The 24,776-nt window shown below is 38.9% G+C and overlaps 1 protein-coding gene across 1 annotated transcript in view; it reads right to left on the reverse strand.

The window, feature by feature from the left end:
* Positions 1-1,794, reverse strand: part of NALF1 (NALCN channel auxiliary factor 1) — a 483,481-nt gene extending 481,687 nt beyond the window's left edge. The window contains exon 1 of the mRNA XM_085318114.1: positions 949-1,794. Coding sequence (XP_085174240.1) covers positions 949-1,794 — 846 coding nt within the window. The remainder of the gene's footprint in view (positions 1-948) is intronic.
* Positions 1,795-24,776: the final 22,982 nt, after the last annotated feature.

A 24,776-nucleotide genomic window follows, 5' to 3' on the forward strand; every position in this document is an offset into this window, starting at 1 on the left:
TTTTTTTTTGGTTACCAGGTACAACACTTTTTTCTTGCTCTTTCCTGTCTTGAGAGCTGGGCCAACTAATCTGGTGCAAAAGTCGGGAGAAAACAACAACTACAAAGAGCCAGCCTGGGACTCTGCCTTCTAATAAAGGGGGGAGGAGGGGGAAATCTCTTTGGATCTCTCTGAATGGTCACCGGTGACACGCCAAGAAAACCGCCGCGGCTTATTGAGGCGCTGCCATCCTCACTTCCCAACCAGAGGTCACTGCAGCGTCTGCACACATCCAGCCCTAGCCCTCGAGCTCTCCCCGGCTCCCGAGACTTGGGCAGCGCGCCCCGGGGACAGGCGCCCCGCGCCGCCGACGCGGAGGCCGCGGGGAGCCGCCGAGAGGTGCCGGTGCCCCGGCACCCTGGCACCCTGCCACCCTGGCACCCTGCCACCCGGCCGGTGCCGCCGAGCCGCGCTCCGCTCCGCGCCTCGCGCAGCCTCCGCCTCGGCCGCAGGCTCGCCGGAGGGTCTGCGGGCCGCGGGGCGCCGCAGGCGGCCCCGGCTCCGGCTGCCCTCCCGGGCCCCGCTCATTGGCATGCAGCCCCCGTCGCTGCCTCCCGTCAAACCGCTGCCGAGCCCGCTGGAAGCCGGCAGCCGAGCCGGAGCCAATCGCATATTCATGAGCAGGGGGAAATCCAGCTCTGCACTCCCAGAGGACCGAGGAACACTATTTTTTTTTTAACCTTCCCCCTCTCCCTGTGTGAGCAATGCGCACGCCAGGGCTCCCTGCCGATTTCCACCAGCAGCTCCGACACGACAGTGCAACACGACTTCACCCTAAAAACCACGGCCACGGGCGCGAGGAGCACAGACCAAAACCAGCCAAAAGAAGAACCGCGGCAGCCACAACAAATAAGGGAGGCACGCCAACCCGCCAGCGGGAGGGACAGGAAACACAGCAGGGGCTCCTACCTTACAATCCTCAGGACACGATTTCACCGAGTACTCATCCGACTGTAAATATTTCTGGAGCATAACCTCAAACTCTTCGTATTTCTCCTGAGCGTGCTGGTCGTAGCGCTGGTAAGCCTGGACGCACTGGCTGCAGGAGCCTTCCCCCTTCAGCACCACATCCAGACTGCAGTTCAAAGTGTCCGGATTGGACAACCCGGCGAACAACTCCCAAAGTGTGTAGGAATTACAAAAGGAAAGGTAAAAATCCGTCAGGTCCCAGCCGGGCGCCGGGCTCTGCCCCGAGCCCCGCGGCCGCCCCGGGCCCCCCCGCCGCCGGCACACCGCCTCCGCGTCCCCCACGCTGAAGCACTGCCCGGACGAGGAGCTCTGGGGGTGACAGGTCTCCACAGGTCTGGCGGTGGAGTTCCCCAGGAAAGCAGCCTTGCCGTGGCGGGGCTCGGTGTCGTTGTTTTGGCTGCCGCTGCCGCCGCCGCTGCTGCTGGGGGAGGGCGGGAGGGAGGGCGAGGGGGGAGCGAGGAGCCGGGGCGCGGGGCGCGCGGGGGGCGCCGGGGGCGCGGGGGGCGCCGGCTCCCCCATGCCCACCAGCAGCTCCTGCTCCGCAGGCTCCGGCTTCTCGGGCGGCTGCTGCTGCTCCTTCTCTCCGGTCCCCGTGAATTTGGCCTCGGCGCAGAACCACAAGTGATCAGAGAGCAGGACTGTGAAAAACAAGAGCGATGCCAGGGACAGTCGCCATTTCTGAGCCCTCTCTGAATCCGTGAAGGGTTTCTCGTTCTCCCGGGGTGCAAACCAGATTTTTAAGCCGTCATCGTACTGCCGACTGCACATCCAAGCACCCCTGGTCATATTTTGGGAACGCACAGCCCTGGCCGACTCCACCGTGAGGGCTCCTTTGCCAGTGTCACCACAATATGCATTGACTTAAAAGATTGAGGGGATTTTCTTGCCTTCCTTCCCTTCTCTCCTCTCGCTCGCTCGCTCCTTCTTCCACTCTCCCCCTCTCTTTCTGCTTCTTTTTCTTCGTCTGAGATATCGTTGGCTTTCGCCGGTGGCTCTGCCTTGGTCTCACCACACGAAGTAGCCCCAATCCATCCAGCACGGAGTGCCGTGAAAGATAAGAGCAATAACGCAGAGAGAGGAGGAGGGAGAGGAGATGGTGGTGGTAGTGGTGATAGTTGTTGGTGGCGGGGCTGCTCGGTTGGTTCTTTCCCCCTCTCACCCAGGCATGGTCAGATCGCAGCTCCCCATCTCCCTCCTGAGAAAAGCCCGCTGCCCCCGGACAGCTGCATGCCGCGTCTCCCGCTGCCGACGGACGGCTCCAGGAGAGCTCCTCGCCTCCTCTTCCTCCCTGCCGCCGCTGCTGCTCCTCTTCCTCAGCCCCGAGCCGCGGCACAGATGCCTGCACCGCTGTCTCCGTCTCCTCTTTCTCCTCTCCCCCCTCCGCTCTAACTGGAGAGACGCTGCTGCAGGGCTCCCGGAGCGCTGCCGAGGATGCTGAAGAGGAGGAGGAGGAAGAGGAAGAGGAGGAGGAGGCTGCCGGGGCCGCCGCTGCTGCTGGTGACAATGGGCTGCGGCTGCCGCCGCTGCTGCCGCCGGGCGCGGTGTCCCCGGGCGCACGGGGCGGAACTGCCTGGCTGGGGGCCCCCGATGGCCACAGGCATCTTGGGCCCCTGGGCTAAGTTGCCGCCATCTTCGTCCTGGAGAAACACTTTTTTGGGGGGAGCTCTGCCTTTTGCGTCATCTCCTCCCGCGCCGAGATCTCTCTATCCTGGCGCATTGGCAGCAGCAGCAAGTCTGCCTCCTTCTGCTTGAGGAGGAGGAGGAGGGGGAGGAGGAGGTGGAAGAGGCACTGGGGACCACATGGCCCCTCCAAAGGGCCTCTTCAGTGCAACTCTTTCTACTCACCTCTCTGTTTCCCCTCTCTGAAGAGGCTGCTCAGAACCACCCTCCAGACCCTCTGTTCTTCAAGGTCTTCTTCTTCCTTTTGTGGCCTCGAAACACCACCTCCATGTAGGATGGTGGCTGGAGAGATTTGTTGCGGCGTCTGTCCTTGTCATCAAAAGTAGCAAAAAGCACATCAAACTCCAGGCACTGGGCAACAGYTGGATCCTGACAGGTTTTGGCCCCACAGTAAAATGCCTGCGCATGACTACTCGTCTTTCAATCAGCGAACTGGAAAGCAAAATATCCATAAAACTTAAGCTATCCCCCAAGACAAATTCTATAAAACCCAGGTCTGGCACATGACCCAGTTAAATGCTGTCAGTCTTCTTGCTTCACCTCTCAGATCCTGTCCCTATCTGAAGAAATAGAACAAGTTAACTCTCCTGTTGATGAAAGCCAGGTTACTTATGATCTCCTTTCAGATCCACAGCACATAACCCATCACTTGCTGGCCACTACCCTCATGATTTTACTTAAATAAATGTATTTGGTTCACTTCAAAAAATATATTCATCTTACTTGCTGCACTTGTTGCACTTTAATGGAAGAGCAACAGAAAAACTTGGATCCTGCATAAGAGAGCTGAAGCCACCTGTTGGGGGTTGAACATTATCAGATGAATACTGTCTGGAGCTTTCAGTAACAAAATCTTCCTCCTGAGCCATCATCAGGTATGCTTCTAAATACAGCACAAGCAAGAAACATATTTTCATGTTCCACTGGGTTAGGGGAACATGTAGACATCATACCAATCCTCATTCCTGTGGCTTTCTCCATTCTAAGAAGGGAGACCATTTTGAACCAGTAATCAGGTTTGCAATGTACCCCACAAAATACAGCTTTCTCCCACTACTTGGTCAAAGAAAACTTTATTTCTTACCAAGCATTATGGTTATGGTCTATAAGAGGAGATATCTGATAGCTGAGGGTTCTATAATTCAGTATCAAAAGGTGTAGTGGGACAAAACTAACCACAGAGGAGGAAAATGCCTGTACCTTTTTCTGGCTGCATCTGTCATTAACTAAGGGCTGAATTTACCAAGGAATGTGCTGGATTTTCCGTCACTTTAAATAATAAAATCAAGGCTGGATGTCTTTCAAAAAGACATGGTATACCTCTAACAGAAGATGCAGACTTGAGGGAGGAATTGCAGAGTGAGATTTTATGCCCTGTGTTATGCTGCAGGTCAAAGCACATTATCATAATGGTCTCATCTGGCCTTAAAGATCTATGAGTCAAATTATGTACTGAACAGAAGTTATGTGCCCATTTTATTTTGATAGACTATTTAAAGATACAGAAATAAGTGCTAATATTATAAAAACCCCTCCACAGTACTCAAACAGAATGCATCCTTGTAATTCTCAGTCAATCAGCTCACACCATCTGCTAATGGCACTTTATTAATCTCCRTCTTGAAGTTTTGATTCCAATGATTTGACATACTGGGGCCTGTACTGTATCTGCATTTTTGCAGTGCTTTTTGTTCTGGGAGATGACAATGATTGAGCTTTTAAAAGGCAGTCAGAACAGCTTAACCTCTCTGACATGTGGTGTCATTTATTTAATTATATCTTGCTGGTTTATTTGGTTATTTATTTATTTTGTAGTGATACAGAGGACTGGAACAAAGCAAAACAAAACAAAAAGATCAAAATCTGATATAAGCAACAGGTCTGAGTTTTTCAGAACGTATTATATTAAGATTTGTGGCACTGGTATAATTATTGTCTGTTTGGCAGTCAAATTTGGAATGAAGAAAGTCAGTTTTGGACTGCCCACCTGGGAAAAGGGCTTGAGGATTTTTCTTCTTTTTTAATACAGTTGCCCCCTGGAAAGGAAGATGGTAATAGGCACTTCTGCCATCCCCAGTCAGTGGAAATGTCCTATATTTCCACAAAAGAATATTAAGAAATGGTAATGAAAAATGCTGGTATYTAGGCCTTATTCAAGTCATATCCAAATCTCACTCAAAATTTAATATAAGAACAAACTGATAAAGAAGTCTGGGTTCCTCTGTTTGCACTTGTCTAGAACTAAACTCACAATCAGTCTGCTAGTGTTTTTTACATATACTTGGCTTCCCTAAAACAGTCGCTTACATGGCATTCAATATTTTCACACATTTCCCAACTTTTGTCTGGAAAATAGAGAGAGAGTTCTTTTTCAACACCTAGTGATAAACTACAACGAGAAGCCTACAGTGGCATTCCTGAAATATGTGTGYCCTTGCTTTTCCAGTCACAGTTTTCTGTAACAGAGAACGTGTCATGCAGAACTGTTGTTTCGTCTGTTATGTTTCCCCCAAAGCCCCATTCCCTCTCCACCAAGCACGGTGAATAACTTATGCTGTTAGCTGCAGCAGCTGGTTTCTGATGGTTCTGAACAGATGCAGTTCAGTTCTCTGGTGCCCNNNNAAAAAAAAAAAAAAAAAAAAAAACTATAAAATAATATCTGAAAATCAAGAAGCTAATTATATGTAGTGGGAGGAAAAAAGCATCTGAAGTATACAATGTGATTGCTTTTTCTCAACGCTCTTTTAGCATTTTTCTGTCTAAATGTGATCTAAAAATTTTTTTARCATCTGATCTAAAAAATGGGTTTCTTTTTGAACTAGGTAATTAATTTTCTGAATTCAAAGAAAGGGACAAACTTTTCTCGAAAAGTCATTACAGAAGTAAGTAGCTATATTCATCATTCTTCCTAAACACTTCTAGTAGCACAATGTACTGGCTTCAGTCTGAAATGACACTTTTTATTGGGAATATGTGTTGCTCATGTTTCAAAGGTTGGCAAGTGCAAAGAAGTTTGTGTCCCTAGTTGGGAGGGTCAACAGATGTTCCACAAACTGATCTCCTTAAAGCAGTTCAGTTTAGCACATGTTAGCTCGGCCACAGAGTGCTGCAATCAGTACAATTAGAATTGGTGCTCTTTTAATTCTTTGACTCATAATTTTCAGGATAACTGGTATACAAAATACTCTGAGAATAAAGTCTAATAGCACGCCTAACTTTTAAGAGACTTTAAGCAATTGCCTAATCTAAATACCATGTGTTTTCTTAGTGAAAGCATTTTAGCTCAACAAGCAAAAATAATTCTTGACATAACATGTTAATGGCTAATAAAGACCATCAAAAGAGAAGGCTTTAACATTTCAAACTAAATATTCCTAAAATTTTACCTAATATCATACATACAGTAGTCAATGATTTTTTTGCATTAATTGTTTGCTTTTCTCTGATTTTTTGATATAAACTTGTGAGCTCTAGAGGATTGTATATAGGTCTTTCAGAYGATTTAAAACAGGTCTGAGATCAATGCCTTGTCTTTGTAAAATGTGTATTCTTATAACTGGAAGACTGCATAACAAAAATGTATTTTCTAATTGCTAAGCACTGATTTTTGTAAAATCCTGCATAGGGCAGGATTTAAAATATGTTTTGTTTTATTATTGTGTTGACAGATTCTACTGATAGGAGGACTGATTTTGCAGCAAATATTAAGAGATAATCAACTAAGCCCTTGCATTACAGTGTTATCCAGCATTTTTAATATTAAAAAAGATATTATCATGACTTTATTAGTTCCTCTTATATTGTTTTTAAATGGATGAACCAATTTGTTTTTAATGAGAATATATATAAATTCATTGTAGGCAAAATGATATACCAGCTATGTCCTTCAGTCTCCTCAGTGTTGCGCTGTTCACATTTTTTTTTTTTWAATTGACTTCATATAACTATGTAATGATTATTTTATTTGATTTCTGTGAAAGGAGAGAGAATGAGTTATCTGAATTTGTTTACTAACAGGAATAATATCAGTGATGGTTGTAAAACTCAAGAAAATTAAATTTTATTTGTTTTATTCCCCATCACATTTGTAAAGTTTTCCTTTTCCTGTCAGTATTTTTCAGAAAGTTGAAGTATTACAAGCCATCTGAGCCTCATTCCCCAAAATGACAGGAGAATTGATATTAATGTTAGCAGGCATGAAGCTGGTAATTCCTGTTCCTGTAGGTCTCATTCAGATTTGTAGGTTCTTTCAGTCTCCTTTACTCCTACTTTCCACATTATATTAAATTTTCTCTCTTTGACTTGAAGTTTTCAAACTTTTCTTACTAAATTAGATGATTATTATCACTCTGTAAGTAATAAAAGTATCTCAGACTGTTTTTTATAAGTCTACAGTGCCAACACGGAAGATATTCATGTGATTAGCTTGACTGAATTATCTTGCAGATGTTTGCTCTGCATCCTGTGAGACTTCTTGCTGGAGAATGAGGACACGTTTTTGTTTGTTGACATTTTCAGAGATAGAACAATGAATGGATAATATGGCGTCTAGAAGTCCAATATTCTCTCTCCAAAAATTGTAGGTCATCTTTATCGTGACATTTTTGTAATGAGAGCTCAGTCATAATATTACATCCAGCTGTTATATTTGGGCATGAACTAAATGAGCAGAGGCTGTTCTTCATTAACTGAAGCCACTGAGCAAGTGAAATATAACTTTTGCACATATCTGCAGCAGGAAGGAGATAATATAATGTCTCGCTCAAATTAGCCTATGCCTATTAGAGTAAGGTCTGATCCAAGGCACGCTAAGATCAAGGGGAGAAATAGATAGAAGAATAAAGATCTCCCCCATATGGGGATGGAAGAAAAAAGATTTGAGAGAACTACCGAAAGGTAAATTACATTTTTTTTAGTATTTTTTTTCTTTACCTCTTCCCAATTCTATGCATTTGTTGTCTTCTAAAAATGTTATGGCCCAATTATGTTTTTTATTGACTTAAAAGACATTTTTAGTCTTGGTTGCTTTACAAATATTCCAACCCTTCTTTTGTTGCACCTTTCTGCAATATATGCCATTCTAAAAAATTCTTTTCAGACTGACCATATGAAAGTTTGTGAATAGCTGTATGTTTTGAGTAGTCATGGCTACCATGTGAGTTTTTAATGCATTTGATAATGTGAGTGTGCAGGAAATATTACCAGTGAACTCTGTTCTGAGGTTACTATATGTGAGGCTGAAGAAATATCCCTACTAATAGCACATACATAATTATGCCCAATACTGACATAGAACATGACCATAGGTTGAAGAATTCTGATTATAATATGTAAGTCTACCAAAATATGAACCCTTTTCTAGCACTTCTTTTCTCCTCTGTATCTAGCTATCCAGACTTAGTCATGCAGATAAAGTTCATCCTTTCAGCTGATCCTAGTAGTAAAAAGACACAGTTACCTTAGGAGCACAATTTATTTCATTGTAGAACAGGTGAGTAGAACAGACACGCATATACACCAGGTCATTCTCTACCATCTTTTTCCACTGACCACAGAAGAAATCTCCCTGATTAACTTTAAATTATTACCTTATTAACCCAGCTTTGGTTACATATAGGTAGGCAACAGTTTGAAGTTAATTAGCTAGGCTCTAGCTTTGTGTTTGTGTCCCACAAAAGACTCTTAGAAGAGAGCTGCAAATGAGTGCAGAAATAAATATTTAAGACTTTTTTCCGCTAACCTTTTATACAAACTTTATCATGATTTTTTTTTAAACTAGAAAAGCAGACAAGTATGAACCGTGCATTGACACACCTTATTTTTTTTGATTCAGGATGTATCTTTTCCCATGTAACTGTAATATCCTGCCTTCTGTCAAATGGCTACAATGCCATCTGCCAGTGAGGGAGAGATTTATTTTTTCATCTATGTCTCCCTTGCCTTCCAGGGTATTCCTGTGAAGAAGGCATGTGACTCCAGTCGTATGATGACTCAAGCTCTTGTGGTCTTCTTGGAGTCATCCCACAATTGATTTAATGTCTGACCTGAAGGCAAATGTCTCCTTTTGTCTGAGATGTCATCAGCAATTCTCTGATTATTTTGATTTTGGTTGCATATGCATTGTGAGACAGCTAGGTTCAGAGAACTGATTATGAACCGAAAGTAGAGAGCTCCTGAGGTTTTATTTTATTTCCATTTAATAGATGGGGATATGGTTCTGGCAAATCATTCCTTCTCTTTTCCTCAGCCTCTTTTTCTCAGCTAGACAGGGAAAGCTGGGAGAATTAGCTAATATCTGCAAATGCTGTTTTAAATAATAAAATAAGGAAATCACTTCTTGATAGGTTACTATCTAGGTCAACACGCTGTATTATCTCTTCTCATCTAGTTCCTAAGAACTGAATGCTTATCACTGTTTTGAACCATGTTGCTCTTCCCTTCTAAGTGGTATATATGCCTTTATGATAACAAAGGTTTTCTATGAAAAGGATTTGTTAATATCATTCTCAATCTTGGAACAAATAAACAGCATTACTTTTCTAATATTCCTGTAAAATACATTATATTTTTTTTAAGAGATGACTGTCATGTGATGTATTTTCTTTTTCATTTTTTACCAGGAAAGCATAGTTTTATTTTCATACTTTTTTTTTTTTCTTGGCAGGTGGAGAAGGAAAAAAGATATGCAATTATACCAGGTACTTTAATCACCTAATTAGCTTTATGTGGTCTTAAACTGAACTCTTACAATTTTCTTCTCTACAGTTCATTTTTCTTCTCTTTCATTTCATGTTATTCTCTTTCTGCTTTTGGAGGCAATTGCTTAAGGGAGGCTGTGGCAATATAATACTCAGTTCCTCCCACTGCACAAAAGCAAATGCAGCTTTCAGGCGGTTACCTAGCATACGTAGAGCCTTGATAGGAGTAAGCAGGCAGACTCCACCTCTAAGAGCTGCTATTACAGCCACAATCTGCCAGAGGCCACAAATACCGCTGGCCCTTGGCCAACGGAAGTGCAGTGTGTGTTGCTGAGGTGACACTGCGCTTTCATAGTTCACAGATCATCGTTTTATACCGTGTTGGCTGGCTCTGCTGTGGATGGGCTTCATGAAACATTAAGAGAGGAGGCACTTCAGAAGAGCAACGATCTTCAGCTTCTTTCCAAATCTCTGGGAAAAAAAAAAAGGAGTGCAATTTCACTGCTATTACTTTTTTTTTACTTCCTTCATAATTAATTATAATAGAGAAGTACTTGAAAGACTGAATTTTAGATCAGAATCCATTTTAGTACACAAAAAAAAATGCAAAACAAATGGGGAGTCACCCACTGCATTTTAGATACCTAAATTAACAATGACAAAGAGGAAATTCGCTAAGGTAGCTTATCTCACTGAAGTCCTGCTTCACTCCGCGGAGAGGGAGAGGCTCTTTTGTAGAGACACCCACCGCACATTTCGTCCTTTTCTGAATCATCTTATAGAAGAACCTTTTTCTCTCTTCTCTACCCACTGTGCCTAAGAAGGGAGATGGATAAATTTGGTATCTAAATAAGGTTGAAAAACACTCTGCAGAGTCTCTGATGTACAGGGCAGGTTGGTTAAGATCACGGAAAGAGAAAATAGATGGTTAACAGGCAACAAAAATGCAGGAAGGATGAGAGTGGCATGCAATTGAAGACACACCTGAAGAGTCACCAATGAGGAGACTAAATTATCCTGACATTGCCAAACACTTAGGGATACCCTTTTGAAACAGAAAATAGACTATTTTTTTCTTCATTTTTAGTTAAAAAGTTGTTTCTAGCTTCTCTGTTTACCAGCTGCTGTGAAAGCTGGGCTGCTTTTGCTCAGTCTAAACTTTCTACAGTGTCTGTAGCTTGGAAAAACAGGGAATATTTGAGGTTTCAGAGTAGTGAAACTTTTATTGCTCATCATTTTAGTAGGTGGTAAGGCAGGACAGATTATGCCTTGGCCTCCAGGTTTTAAGCTTAAAAATATCCTTCTGTCTTAAGTTATTTTACAGTAAAAACAACACAGCCAATTTAAGAAATGWCACAAAGGGAAAAAATGGTGGAGGCTAATTTTTGCCATATATTTGCATATATATATATATAKAGAGAGAGAGAGAAATTAAAATACTTAGTAGAGAAATTCTAATGCAGAAATGTGGAATTTGGACTTGAACATCTGGCCATTTTGGATAGCTTGCTWACAGAAACTTCATTTCTTAATTGAAGATATATCTACCATTTGGATGGTGAAACTACACATGAATAAGTGAGTACTTCAAAAAACATCCTCTATTTTTAAAGTTATGTTTCAAAAAAGTTAWTTCTATAGCCAAATGTAGATGAACAAAATGTTTATGGTAGTYTATTGAGGTATTGAGATAGTCTGTGTGTTCTATATTTCAGTTTAAGAGSTTTGTCATTTTTCTCAGGCAACTTTCTCAACCTTCAGGTGCTGAGACAATAGACAATATATGCACTAGTGATTCTTTAGGAAAGCAGGAGRTATTTGATAATAACTAATTTTAGCAAAGTGAAGACTATTCTCCTCCTACTTGTCAAGGAGAAAAGTGAAAGGAACCTTCAGGGTGATTCAGAGCATGTAAGTTTAGCTCCCCAGTGCCAAAGTCACTTTGGATATGAAAGYTAAAGATTTTGATTTCACAAATGTGTTGGAGAACGTTGCTCCYAGCTTAATGCACAAATTTGTTAGGCACCTTTTTTTTCCTGAACCACCACTGCAAACAAGAATTTAATGAAAAGTTATTTTTWAAACATTATCTATGTCCATTAATAGTTTTGTACTATGAAGTAAGAAAAATATATGTTCAATATAACCATCATCTAGACAAGTTGGGGAAGAGATGATGAAGGATAATCCACTGCTGACTATGAGCAAAGGTCACAGCTCATACTTTGTGAGCATAGGTGAGTTTGTTACAAATCTGTTTCCTTCCAGAGGAAATCCTGAAATGCAATTTTATTATACAGTAATATTTTATTTTTTAAAGGAGAAATAAGTGTTGTGGATATGAACTTGGATACTCTATTACTAGGTCTTTTCCCTCAGAGGGTCTATAGCAATGTCGTAGGTATTAATCTCTATTTTCATTCTAAATATGGAAGATTTATTCAGACTAACTATTGCACAGACAATTTGGGCTTTGTTAATAATGCAATTTTATTTTCAATTATGCTGTTCTTAATTACAAAACAGACAAAACAACATTAATTTCTAGAATGCAGCATAATTCTTGGACACATTTCTGCACAAATATCTCAATGAGACATCTGCCCAGATAAATATTTCTCAAAGCTTTCCCTTAAATCTAAGTTGGCAGGATGGGTAGAATATAAGCTTTGATATTAATTAAAACTATCTACATAAGCTTACAAAAAGTTGATCCTGCCATCTGTATAAAGCCTGAAATTCTTGTTATGTTTTCTATTCTCTTTATTTATCTAACTGTATTTTCTCCCTTTCTTTTTTAATCTATTGTTCTCCTGAAAAATACGTATATTTAGAAATATTAATCAGAAATGTAACACTGAAGTCCATACCACATTACAAAGATGAAGTTATATGGAATCATTGTTAGGACAATTCCATTGTAATTTTATTTGTAGATTTGTATCATATGAATATCAGACTCAAGGCATAAATTATTGATGGCCATTATTCAGAAAGCTGAAAATTATAGGTAAAAAGACTATAGAAGAACAATCATCACTCTATAGTTAAGCTTAATATTTTTTTTTCTTTCTAAATCCTTTTGCTTCTGCTGTCCAGCATGGAGAAAATGTTTGTCTACGAAAATTATAAGTAAAATTTGGTGAAGCCAAAGACTACTAAAATACACTCTAAGAACAGAGATGGTTCAYTGAAGTGCCGACACATTTTATGTTTTTACCACAGAGCAGGAGTGATAAGCAAGAAGTGAGATGAAAACAGTGCTTAYTGTGACTACAGCTTTCATTGGAATGTCTTCATAACATGTCTTACTGTGCTGGRCACAACATTAAAAAAAACTAATAATAATGATTTTTGAAAAAAGGTTTCATATGAGGCTTACACTGGTGATGATGCTTGTTTAACATTATCTCAGAATTATCCTTGCTTTCTCCAGTTGCTTTTTCCTTTCCATTCACAGTACCCTGCTCTGTCACCCTGGGCCATTGCGACTGTTATYCTGCAAATTGGACTGGTGAAATGGCCACAGTAACCCAGTTTACTGTCTTGCTCAACAAACAGTTGGCACAATGAGCTCAAGGCAAACTACAACACAGTGACAGTAACTTTACTGCCAAGAAATTGTATTTTCAAAGTTATCCTAAAAGAGAGGGAGTTTCTTTGTGGAGAACAGAAATGTGAGTTTGTTTCAAATATCATTATTAAAATATGCAYGAAGAGTTCTCAATTTTAAAACCTAATAACATGTAGTTAAAGGACTATCTTCGTTTATTTTAAATGAAGATCAACGAATAAGCCATTAGTGCAGAAGAAGAACGTATGAGGACAAAGGCAAGGTGAAAAACTAAATCATTCTTCTTTTTTTAATGAGAAATTTGAAACTGGAGTCTGGATTTTTTGGCTTGTTTCCAAATAAAACTTTTAAGCAGGCTGTTTATGTTGTAGAAATAATATTTTAGTTTTCTTTTCTAGCAAACAAACTGATTCTTTGCACGAGGCCCTACTRGTATGTTTTCTTTCCTTTTATAACCTCATTTTGCCAGTACTCCATTATCCCTGAGCAAATATAAATCACAAAACAGAGTCTGTTAACGTTATTTAGAATTCTTAAATTATTTTGCTTTCTATGAGTTCACATACCCTTTCTAGAGTTTTTTAAACAACTTAGTTTCCAGGACAAACATTCACAAAAGTGAATGATGAAGTAGGAAATACATAGAAACAGTAATTGGAAGAGTTTTCTAACCCAGGAAGAAAAGCAGTATCGTTTGTCTTGTCCAACCAAACATGTTTTGACAGTAAAAAAAWTTGTGAATAAGCTATCAAGTGTGAAAAGTATTGTTAAATAAGTATGAACAATAAATACGTTTGGGGAGCTCATGATCAGATAAAAAAATCTCTTGGACATGAAAAACAAATTAAGTAAATATTCTGTTATTGTTCATGCAGACCTAATTATAGATTAGCACTTTGTTAGGGATTTCCCAGCTGCCCTGTCTGCTTTCACTGCTTCTATATAAATTTACTTTTTCCTTTTTTGCTGATGCCTGACGTCAGTTTCTCCTACAGCCCTTTTACTTTTTAAAGAAAGACTATAATAGAATTGTTTCTTCAATAACAAGACACTTTTATCATGTGCTCCTAAAAATGGCTTGTGYGACCTTTTTTATGAGCAGAAACATTTAAATGCTCTATAAGGATTCCAGGTAAATCACCTTACAGTCCTCTGATTTAAGGAATATAAGTTATGGGACAAAGTCGTTATCAGTCAGGCATAGTTGCAATCATTGTGTTAACAGCTCCTTTTTTCACTCCTTTTAACCAAGAGCCACTGTAAGAGATTAGTCATTTTGGAAAACATCTCTGAAATGATTCATATACTCCACTTATTCCTTTCAAGAATTTGTTATCCCTATTACTGTAATAGTCTTAGCTTATTCTGTGAGAACAATGTACAGAGTATATACCCCACTGACCATTTCTGCATCAAGAAACTAAATATGAAGGCATGCTCTCTGAGCAAGGCTTGTATACATGCATGCTGCACTGTTCGTAGTCCCCAAAACAGTGGCCTTGTCCCAGCAACAAGCTGGCTCAGGCACTGGTATCCCACAAAATGTACTGCACAAGACTATGCCTGTTCACCCACAAACTACACATGTAAGCCATGTTTTCCTTCTCTTTGCCCCAGCAATCATTACCCTAAGTGCTTGGAAAGGGGCTTTGTGTGCCACATCCATAGATTAGCAGTCTCTCTTGAGCATAACATGCTGCCCAGGGCAGCTGCTGYTGATGAACTTCTGGTCTCAGCAGCACAGAGGAGGAAAAGACCGCCCCCCAGCCCAGTCCAAATGCAGAGTGAGGTCCAAGGGGCTCACTTGTCTCCTTGAACACAACCCCTGTTTGAGAATGGATGTTTGGCACCCAGCCAATAGTGCGCTATTGATGGGACATGTTATACTGTGGAGTAGCAAGCAGGATGAGCAATAGTGGGTGCAGAGCTTCCACATGCAGAGGRCCACATTCAGTATTCTTTCTCTGTGGGGAGCTCTGGCCATCCAGGATAGGACTCCTACCTCATCTAARTCCATCCCAGTGGAAAAAAAGAGCCATCACCTTCTGAAACTTTACTACCCCTGACTGTCATAAGTTTTCCCTGGAAGTCATTATAAGCAGCGCTGTCAACAATGCCAGTGACTCTGACCAAGGCAGAGGTTTCAAGGTTCTCCAGTCTCCACAGGTGAGGCCAAATCTTGTAGGTCTTGAATCCACTTAAAGGCTACTACAGGCTATGCTCACTTCAGTCCTGTTTGGTCTTAGAAGAGTGCTCATTCAGACATCTGACTGAGTGAAAGTTACTCTTGAGAGACAGACTGGACAATACGGTCCTCAATGCTATCTGGATCATCAGGTCTTACTCTRTTTTGTACCCAACGATGCTTACGAGCCGTTCTGACAGAAGACATCACAAATGGAAAGATCCTCCAACTCCTGGATGTCCATTTCAGTAGTCGATGACAGATGGGTGAAAAAGTGCACACAGCCATCTGAGTGGGAAATATCTACCAAGACACATATACATTGCATCAGACAGCAATATCTATGTTAATAAAGGCTTTAACACAAATCTGAACAATATATAGACTTTTCTTAACTAATGCAATTTTTATGAGAAGGAAACAGAATATGAAAAAGACATCCAGACCTTGGAAAATAAATAAAAARAAGATTTGGATGGGCAGTGTATCCTGTCTCCCATTTTTGTCAAGGAAAATGGAGGACACTAGTACTGCGGTAAGCACCTGCTTGGGGGGCACAGTGAGAAGGTCCTTATGGGAACCTTTCTGACAAGACAAGTTCCTCTATGAAACACAGAGTGCTAAAGCAGGAACAGAAACTCAAATCTCATTAAGAAGATCTCTCACATCTCCTCCTGCCTTTCAAATGATGCCTTGAGCCACTTCAGTCCTTTCCACGATCACTTTCTTAAAGTGGAGGACAATCCAGAGTGTTCAGTGGGCCTCTTTATATGGGCTGCAGCTCTCATTTTAAGTCATTTGCTTGGATCCATTGCTCTTCTAGTTGCAGCCAAAGAAGGCTCCACTCCTCCTACTCCTACTGACCCTCAGTCCTCCTACTGGACAGACTCTAYGGTAAGCTTGTGGTTGTGCTAAGATTGTGAGATGGGGTCACACAACATATATGAATGGAGAGAATGGATAGGGATTGTGGCAGCAGCTTCATTCCCCAGGTGGTGTTGTAGAACCTAAGAAGGGTCTTCTARTGCAGTTCTTGCTTCTAGGAGTCTGTGGGAGAAATGAATCTGTGCATCTATGTAGCTGTGATGCATAGTGCYTTTTTTTAAGATGATGGCACATCCTGAACCAGATGAAACAGTCAGTCAGGTTGTTTGCTGCCATGTTTGGGTGCTGCYCAGACCAGAATTATTCAGGAGACCTGAGCACAAGAAAAACACATCATCTGTGATTTCACCATGCATGGTCTASGTGATGATGCCCAGTTGTGGGATGTAGCTGTTATGGTGCAGACATCCTAACTGACAGCTGCTGTTTTCTCTATTTCAGTTCACCASGTACTCTGTCAGTTGAGTAGACTACCCTTCGTTCCTTCAGATACAGTATCTGTCASTGAGCTTCTTGCTCAATGTTGTCAAATATCTGTCCCATTATCTGACTCCAGAACTTTCCTCCACTCCTTTGCAACAAGCATAGAAAACAAAYTATCACTCTCCACTGCTTTACCTGGACTCAGCACCGGCTCAGAGTGACAACTCTGTAGACAGTGATGAGAGCAGCAATGGTCCACAGGGCAGGATCTTCCTCCACTCCTCCAACCATCCTAGGCATAGATGAGAGGAAACAGATGCCTTGAGCCTTCATTTTAAGGTCATGCATGCCAGGAGCTCTACACATTCATGCTGGCTGAACATTCAGTGCAGCCTGGAGTTATTAAGGCAGATATGCCAAACTATATCAGGTCAGTGGTTATGACTGTGGGCCTTGACATATGCAAGTTTCATTTCTTTTTTCAAGTATCACAGCAGTGCTGTGACTTCTCATAGCTCACTTGTTCTAGACACTAACCCTCTTCTCTATGAATTTTGAGGGAGATTTCACCAGAACCAAGGCCTCCTACTCCAGCATGACTTCTTCAATGGCATCCCTCTGCCTGTAGTCCTGTGCCACTCTTCTGYGCCCATTCAACTTCTTTACTGCGACAGTAAGCCCTCACACACACAAATTACACAAGGGACCTTTCAAAGTCTCTCCAACTTTTTACAGCAYGATATCAAGGGTATTTTCAGCAAGGCTTGTTGGAACTGTTCTGGAGAATAATATCAGAGAAGGTCATCAAGCTTCATGCATGATATCTATGGGCCACCTTGGCCCATACTAACCTCAAATCATTCCCAGATGTTGTTTGGAGATATGGCTAAAAGTGAGACAAAGAGAGTAGCAACAATTTAGTAGGATRGACTGTCATCCTGCAGAGCTTGAGTACATGCTTGACACTGCTTTATTTCTAAATATAGACATTTAGAAAGTCTAGGATCCACTCTCTCCAATGGTATTTCGGAAACTAAGAGTAATTTGTATTAGGCCTCCTCATGATCCAACATTTAAGACTGCTAAAATGCAGTTCATTATGCCTTTCACAATACTCCTTTATAATTCATTATGAAAACTTTAGTTATTCCTGGTATCTACAAGCAATGCTTTTCTGGGTCCTGTTAAGTTATTAGAATTAACAGCTTCTTGAGTTGCACAGTTTAGAGACATTTTGCATGGAAAGATACTAACATTGAATTTCTCACCTTTTAATCTCATMACAGAACCTAAGTACAAAGCACCATTGTACTAACACAGAAGCTTTTTATCTACTCTCTTCATAGTATTCATTATTTCATACAGTTTACGTCCTCATTATTTATCATCCTTCCAAGCAAGCCCAATGTTCTGCTGCTTACCTACATGTAGGAGTGGTCTTTGCAATTCTCCTCACCCTTCTCAAATAACTTGTGTTCTGCTTTTATTTTGGAAATGATGAGACTAGTACAAGACAATRTATTCTAGACACAACTGCAGCTCTAAGTTGTATCAGGGCATTACAATATTCTCTGCCTTATTTCTTTGCTTATGTAGCCTATTGTCTTGATTATTTGTGACCACAGATGCATGCTGAGCTGTCTACAGTGATGCCCTGATACATTTCTCATTTTGACACACTTAAATTTTGAATCCTGCAAAGTATATGTCATTTAATTCTTCTTCACATCCAAGGTGCATTTGARCTATATTAAATAGCCATCTAACACTGTTAATTGAAGAATATAAGTTTGCTGCCATATTCTGATAGTTTGTCTTCAGTATTTCTTGTGATTTTATTTGGTCCTGACTATCCTTTATGCTCTACCCCTTTTGAAAAGCACAAGAAGAGCTTGAAGACCAGCACCCATGATGAAAAGATGTGATTCCTAACCTAAAATATGTGTTGGTAAAAATAAAGACAGGAATATTTTAACTCTTGCCAAAGCTGTGCTTACACACACACAGAAGTGATCATTTTGCGCAGCTTAGAGGAGATGAGCAAGTGCCTGTGACCACCTGGAATCTAAGATAGAGGAAGCAAACAGGAATGTTTATTAACATATCAGCAGCACACAAGAAACAGGTATTCAAATGTTTTCAAACAATTTACAATTTACAAATTACAATTTACAGACTTAGCCACACTAGAGTCTTTGTTGGTATCTATTACCACAAACTATTCATCTGAAGAGGAAAGAATTAGTGAGCACTCACAAATATTAAAAATATATATGTGGAGATATATAAAACCCACCTAYCTGACTCAATTGTGTTTATTTTATAATGTCTATTCAATTTCATTCCAGAAATTGTTCATCCAAAATGTATGTAAAGACACATTCTTCCTTTATATTTTTCTAGACATTCAGAACAGTTACTTCTCCTGTGAACTCTTAATTCCTAAGGAACATTTGAAGAGCAGGATGGACACCCAATCTACAAACTTACAAGGAAGGAAGGCTGCTTCTATGAATGTTTTTACCACTGCATATCTCTATCAGAGATTCCTGTGGAATCAATYCCCTTCTTGATTTTTGAAATCTTCTGTTTCCTCACTAGGTAAGCTCTGCATATGTAATCCCTTCAGGAGTTATAATATATCTTTTTTTAACTGATTTTTTCCAGTCGTGGTCAGCCGTATCACAGAAAACAWYTTTTTTTAAAAAGAGCCATTAATAACATAATTAGCTGAAATTCATAGCCCTTCTATACCACAAGATTCCCCCAAACATTCTATAACTTCCTTGTATTTTATCTAAGCAGTCCATTAGCCTGATTGATTTATATCTTTTTCTGCACACCTAATTATTTTGAGAATGTACAGCATCTCTACTTGTCAAGCATTAGACCTCATTTTGGTTTCATTTAACTTCTGTAACTTCTCTAATAATACCTTCAAATATGTCTTCAATCATGTTCAAAAACTTTCTATTTTTACTAGTTCTTTCTCTGGAATTAAAATTTTACATAAGTGAAAAATCTCCATATTTTTTACAGATGAATGATTTTTAAGGGGAAAAGTAGTAAAGGAAATTAACTGTTCAGCATTATGCCATTTGTGAGAGCACAAAATCAGCCAGTTTTCAATCTGCYTAAAACTCAATAGCTGAGGAATATTATCCACCGAATACTGTATTTTTTTGTGAAGCAAGAATGAAAATATTTTTAAAAAAGAAAACAAAAAAGGAAGGATATATAGTTAGATTATGAAACTAGCAGCATACTTCTCACAATAAATRGAAACTTTACAAGCAGTTTAATCTAGAAAAGGTTTAACAATTTGYAGCATCCTGAAGGAAAAATGAGCTGAAATCAGAATTATTAATCRTGAATGACATGGCTATATTTGTTTGGTTGGTTAAGCTTTGTTTTGTTGGTTAAGCTTAACTATTTGGGACATCTACTCATGAATTTGGCAGATGATGCACATTTGTTAAAAAGACTAGACGATTGTCTTTAGCTATTGTTAAGATGTATGCTTGACATAATTTGTATTGAATTTATTTCCTAAGAGTGTTTTAAACTTTTAGCAAGTAGTTAGCATGCTTTAGTAATTTTGCTGTCGCAAAWGTTCACGTATTTGGGTGGCAATGAAACAAAATAATTACTATGCTTTAAGATGTACCTAASATCTTTTTTCATTCTTTTATTGCATAAAAGAAAGAAATATATACATATCTTTTTTAATCATATACATAGATATCTAAGCAAGGATAACACCATGAAAATAAAATGATACCATATACAAAAATCAAGCTGTTATTGTAAACAATTTATACAACTAAAATCTCATTAGAATCTCTGATTTTCTGTCAAAACAAATGACTAGATTTTTATACTGAGGCATGTAGCACTTAAATTTGATTTGGCTGACTCCTGAGTTGTGATTCATCTGATTGAATGCAGTCATCTACTTTGCACATATTTATATCTGAGCTGGTCATCTTTGGGTCTCTCTATAGTCAATGTAGCGAAATAGGCACTTCTAAGGCAAAATTCATCTTATCCTGAAGTAGCTATCTACATCAACTCAGATGAATGTACCTTGGCTGCATTTATTTCTCCCCACTGACTATACATTAGTCTACAGTGACTTGTATGGATGTAGATATTCTACACAGACATTAAAAAAATCACAGGAAATTGATTTTAATCTTGGTGTCCTTAATCTTGTCTTAGTGCCCTTAGTGTACACTGTCACTATAGCCTGTTTTAACTAATGTTAGCAAAAAAGTAGATTTATGGAAATCTTATTTCTGTGGGCTTTGATACAATAAAAGTTCGAGTCCAGTAAAATTTTTTAAATAAAGGAATACATAAGCTCTCTCTTTAGAATGTCACAGAAGCATAGAAGTAAGAATATAATGATGTAGGTATTAATGAACCAAGAGAGATTTATATGTCCTTTAAAAAAACAAGCACCACCTGAAAAATGTGTGTCCAGTCCATGTTTCACCATCCGTAGGATCTGGAGATTTTTGTGTATTTGTTTTGTGCAGTGTACTGTTTTAATGGAAACTTGTGGCTAGAGATAACTGTAAAAAATGTAATAACTGAGAGGCTAATTCCATTATGCAATAAAATGCTGTTTTGATYGTGTACATTACTTTATTATTAACTTTTTTTTTTCCTCAGGTTTAATCAACAAAAATGAAAAATAGTATGAAAATCTTAGCTGAAAGATTTCATTATCTGAAGGGGAATACGCTACTGAATTATATTTCACTAAAAACCAACACTTAACAATTCAGAATTAAAATTATAAAATTAAATAAGTGAATTCTGTGCATTTGGRTTTGTTTAAAGCAGTCTTCTAACTTTACATGACATAAAAGTAACTTGTGTAATTCTCAAGTTTATTTTGTCAACATGTAAGAAGTCTGGCTTGCATTCATTCTGATTAACTGGACTGGATTTAATGTTCACATTTTAATATCTTTAAAATATCAAAACTATAAATTGTCYGATATATTTTACCTTAACCTTAGGAGGTGGTAAAATAAAGATTTCTGAGAATAAACGGATCATTCCTTCAGATCTCACATAAGCTGTCATGATGAGTCAGACTAGTTGTTTTGTTTGGAATAAAATTTCCAAAATGATTCAATTCATTGTAAGTTTCAGTGTTATTTTCCAATTTCATTTCAGGATTAGTATTTAAATATTCAGGAAAATTTTATGTTATTCAAGCATCTTGTCTTTAATTGATTTGGCAATAACTATAGATTTTCAGGTTTAGAATATTTGTTCTAAGCTCCTTTTCCTTCTTCAGAGTTTCCTGCCTCCATATATCTGTTCAGTAAATTCCAGAAGATATACTGGCAATTTTCTTTAGATGGTATACATAATTCTATGTATCATACTTTGAAAGTAGGTTTATGAAACAGAGAAAAAAATAAGACAGGCTGACAAGATGTGATAGATATAACCTAAATAGATATTTACTCAAAATATTTCTCTTTTTTCAAAAAAAAAAAAAAAAAACTTCTCTGTTTAAAAAAAAAAAAAAAACTGAAAAATTTCAAAATCTTCTTCCAGTTAGGTATGAAATAAAATGTCAGCAAAATGATTAATTCAATTAAAAAAGCTAAAAGATGAAAGCTTCAAAAGTGCTTAAAAAAACCCACAAGTTTTCTCTTTTTTATTTTAAAATCCATCCTATTTTAAATGATCTGGTTCTATCAAAAGTTAATTTTAAATAAAATCAATTAGAAGCAGAGAATGATACAAGACAAGCAACAATGCATCTATGTAACATTGAACTGTGTCCTAACAATCAGTCCTAATTCTGAGATCTGAATAATCCAAATGGATTTTATTCTTCAATTATATCACCATTCATAATAATGGATTTGCAGGCAAATTAGATTTTAGAGATTTGAAAGACTCATGCAGATGCTTATCTTACTGATAGATTTCCACTGCAGAAGAATTGTTCTCAGTGTGTAAAATAAGCATGTTCTGAGATGTCTGGAAGGCTGGAGCCCAGTATGTGTTATATATCACCACTTAGAGGCAGGTTTAGCTCAGCTGGTTAAAACATGGTGCTGCTAATGCCAAGGTCACGGGTCCAATCCCCATATGGGCTACGCTGTGGGTTSGACTAGATGATCTCCAGAGGTCCCTTCCAACCTGACCGTTCTATGATTCTTTTTTTAGATAGCAAGACCTCACACAAATTATAATAACCTATACTTTTCTGAAACAGCCTAGCCACATTATTTCTGAAGTTTCAGCACAACAAAAACAACATACATGAGCTGTCAAGTCTTATCTTTCCAATAATCCCTAAATAATTCACCACAGAGAATAAAATACAGTGATTGATAGTCTAAAATCTATTGTACATTGTCATGTCCCCTGCGATCGCCTACCAGCCAAAATGGTATCATGTTTTACAGCTAGATGTTTCAAGTTTTCATCCACCTCTTTAAAGAATTCTAGCTGAAATTTTATACCATAAAAGAGAAAATTAAGAATCAAAAATCTTCTCTCGAAAGAGGATATGGTGTGTACTTTGTTGGCTGTAAAGATTTTGTGTCCTGCTTTTCTTCTAGTCTTACCAAACTGAACATGCAGTTTTAGAAACCTTTACTCATAATAAATAGTTGAGAGGAATGCTTCAAGAAATTTCTGTCTTGATAGAATACACAGTAGAGGGACAAAAATCAATCATCGTATTTGTTTGCTCTGATAAAAACTCCCTCTTTTGCCTTGAAAAAAAGCTGAATTTCATTTTTGTCAGTCACCACCTTTATGTTACTGAAGGTGTGACAGAAGCATGCAATGATAATCATAATCAGCTTCTTGGAAGGATTGATGTGGTTCATAAGATATGTGATTTTGAAAAAAAAAATACTACTACCAAACATTTCATGAACTGATATGATTTTTTTTAAAGTAAAATCACAGCTGGATTTCCATTCTCAGCTTGATTCTTTATGCTTGAGGTTTCCATGTATTATGGCTTGCTTATATCTTGCAGGACCGGCTGTGTATGGTAATTTCAAAGCAAATCAGCTAAACAGTACTATCTTATACAAAACTTAAAATAGAAAGTAAAGTAGTTCTTTTCTTTTTCTTTTCTTTTTTGTTTTCTTTACTTTACAAAAGTTCTTCCAATACTTGCTTGCCATGTCAGAACTAATGCAGCAATTTCTGACAGACAAGACTAGCTGGAGTTCAAATAATTTGTAGAGTTAATTAATAAAAGTGCTCTCCCATACATTTTCCTAGGGTCAGAGAGTTTATGGAAATCTTCACATGTCCAGGCTTAGGAGAGCTGGTTAGTGCATTTATCAAATACTTAAATTAATAAGGTGCCTAATTCTTATTGTCTTGAAATATTATGTACTAATACTAATGACTATTATGTACAGCACTTATACAAATCTGAGGATGCATAATTCTAAGTAGTCATTTAATACATACTGTATACTACTAAGGAGTGTTCATGTTAGTGGATTTTTAATGTGACTTATATYCTCAAGCAGTTTCTGATCTTCTAAAAATTGTGCTCCTTGTATTGATCCATAAGCCATTTCACTATTAACGCTCTTTCATTTTTTAATCTAATGAAAGGCTTAATTCTGATTCTAATCTTCTAACTAGGCTTTTATGGAGCTCCTTAATGAAAGTTATTTCAGATAATATTGCATCTGTTATGTATGTTTTACATAATATTCCTCCCTTTTAATAGCACTTTAGCTACTTCTTTCAAATAAACCTAAAAAATTTTAAGGAATACCCTTGTACTCAATGGAATACCTTTTCTTTCGCTCTCCGTGGTCAGAAAATCAAATGATTTTCTGAGTTACTAGTACTTGCATTACAGCGAAGTTAATTTATCACTTGGCGAGTAATGAGGGATACTCTTGACTATGAAGTTTTAAGGGGAAAAAAATGTATTGACAGTCTGTCCAAGACAATTGCTGATGACAGTGGTCAGCTACATGTATTTGATAGACAGTCTATTGCTTCCTTCTCCTCCTATTGTAGTTTAAATTTATTGAAGTCTTCTATTATATATATGTTCCTAATAGAAATGAATGTTTGTATAGGTTCAGAGAAAGCAGACGGAAGACCTCTTCCAGTCTTGAGTTGTTGTGGAGATCATTTTATAAAAAATCCTTTAACTCCCTTTTACTATCCACATAGAATATAGTAGTCGGCTATCATAAACAGCTGAGGTTGGAGGAGACCTCTGGAGATCATCTAGTCCAACCCCCCTGCTCAAGCAGGGTCACCTAGAGCATGTAAGATGGGGCAAGGGGGGGTTTCC

Source organism: Rhea americana, unplaced genomic scaffold (genome assembly GCF_003343005.1).
Source record: "Rhea americana isolate MKP2758 unplaced genomic scaffold, rheAme1 scaffold_52, whole genome shotgun sequence".
Taxonomy (NCBI): Eukaryota; Metazoa; Chordata; class Aves; order Rheiformes; family Rheidae; genus Rhea; species Rhea americana.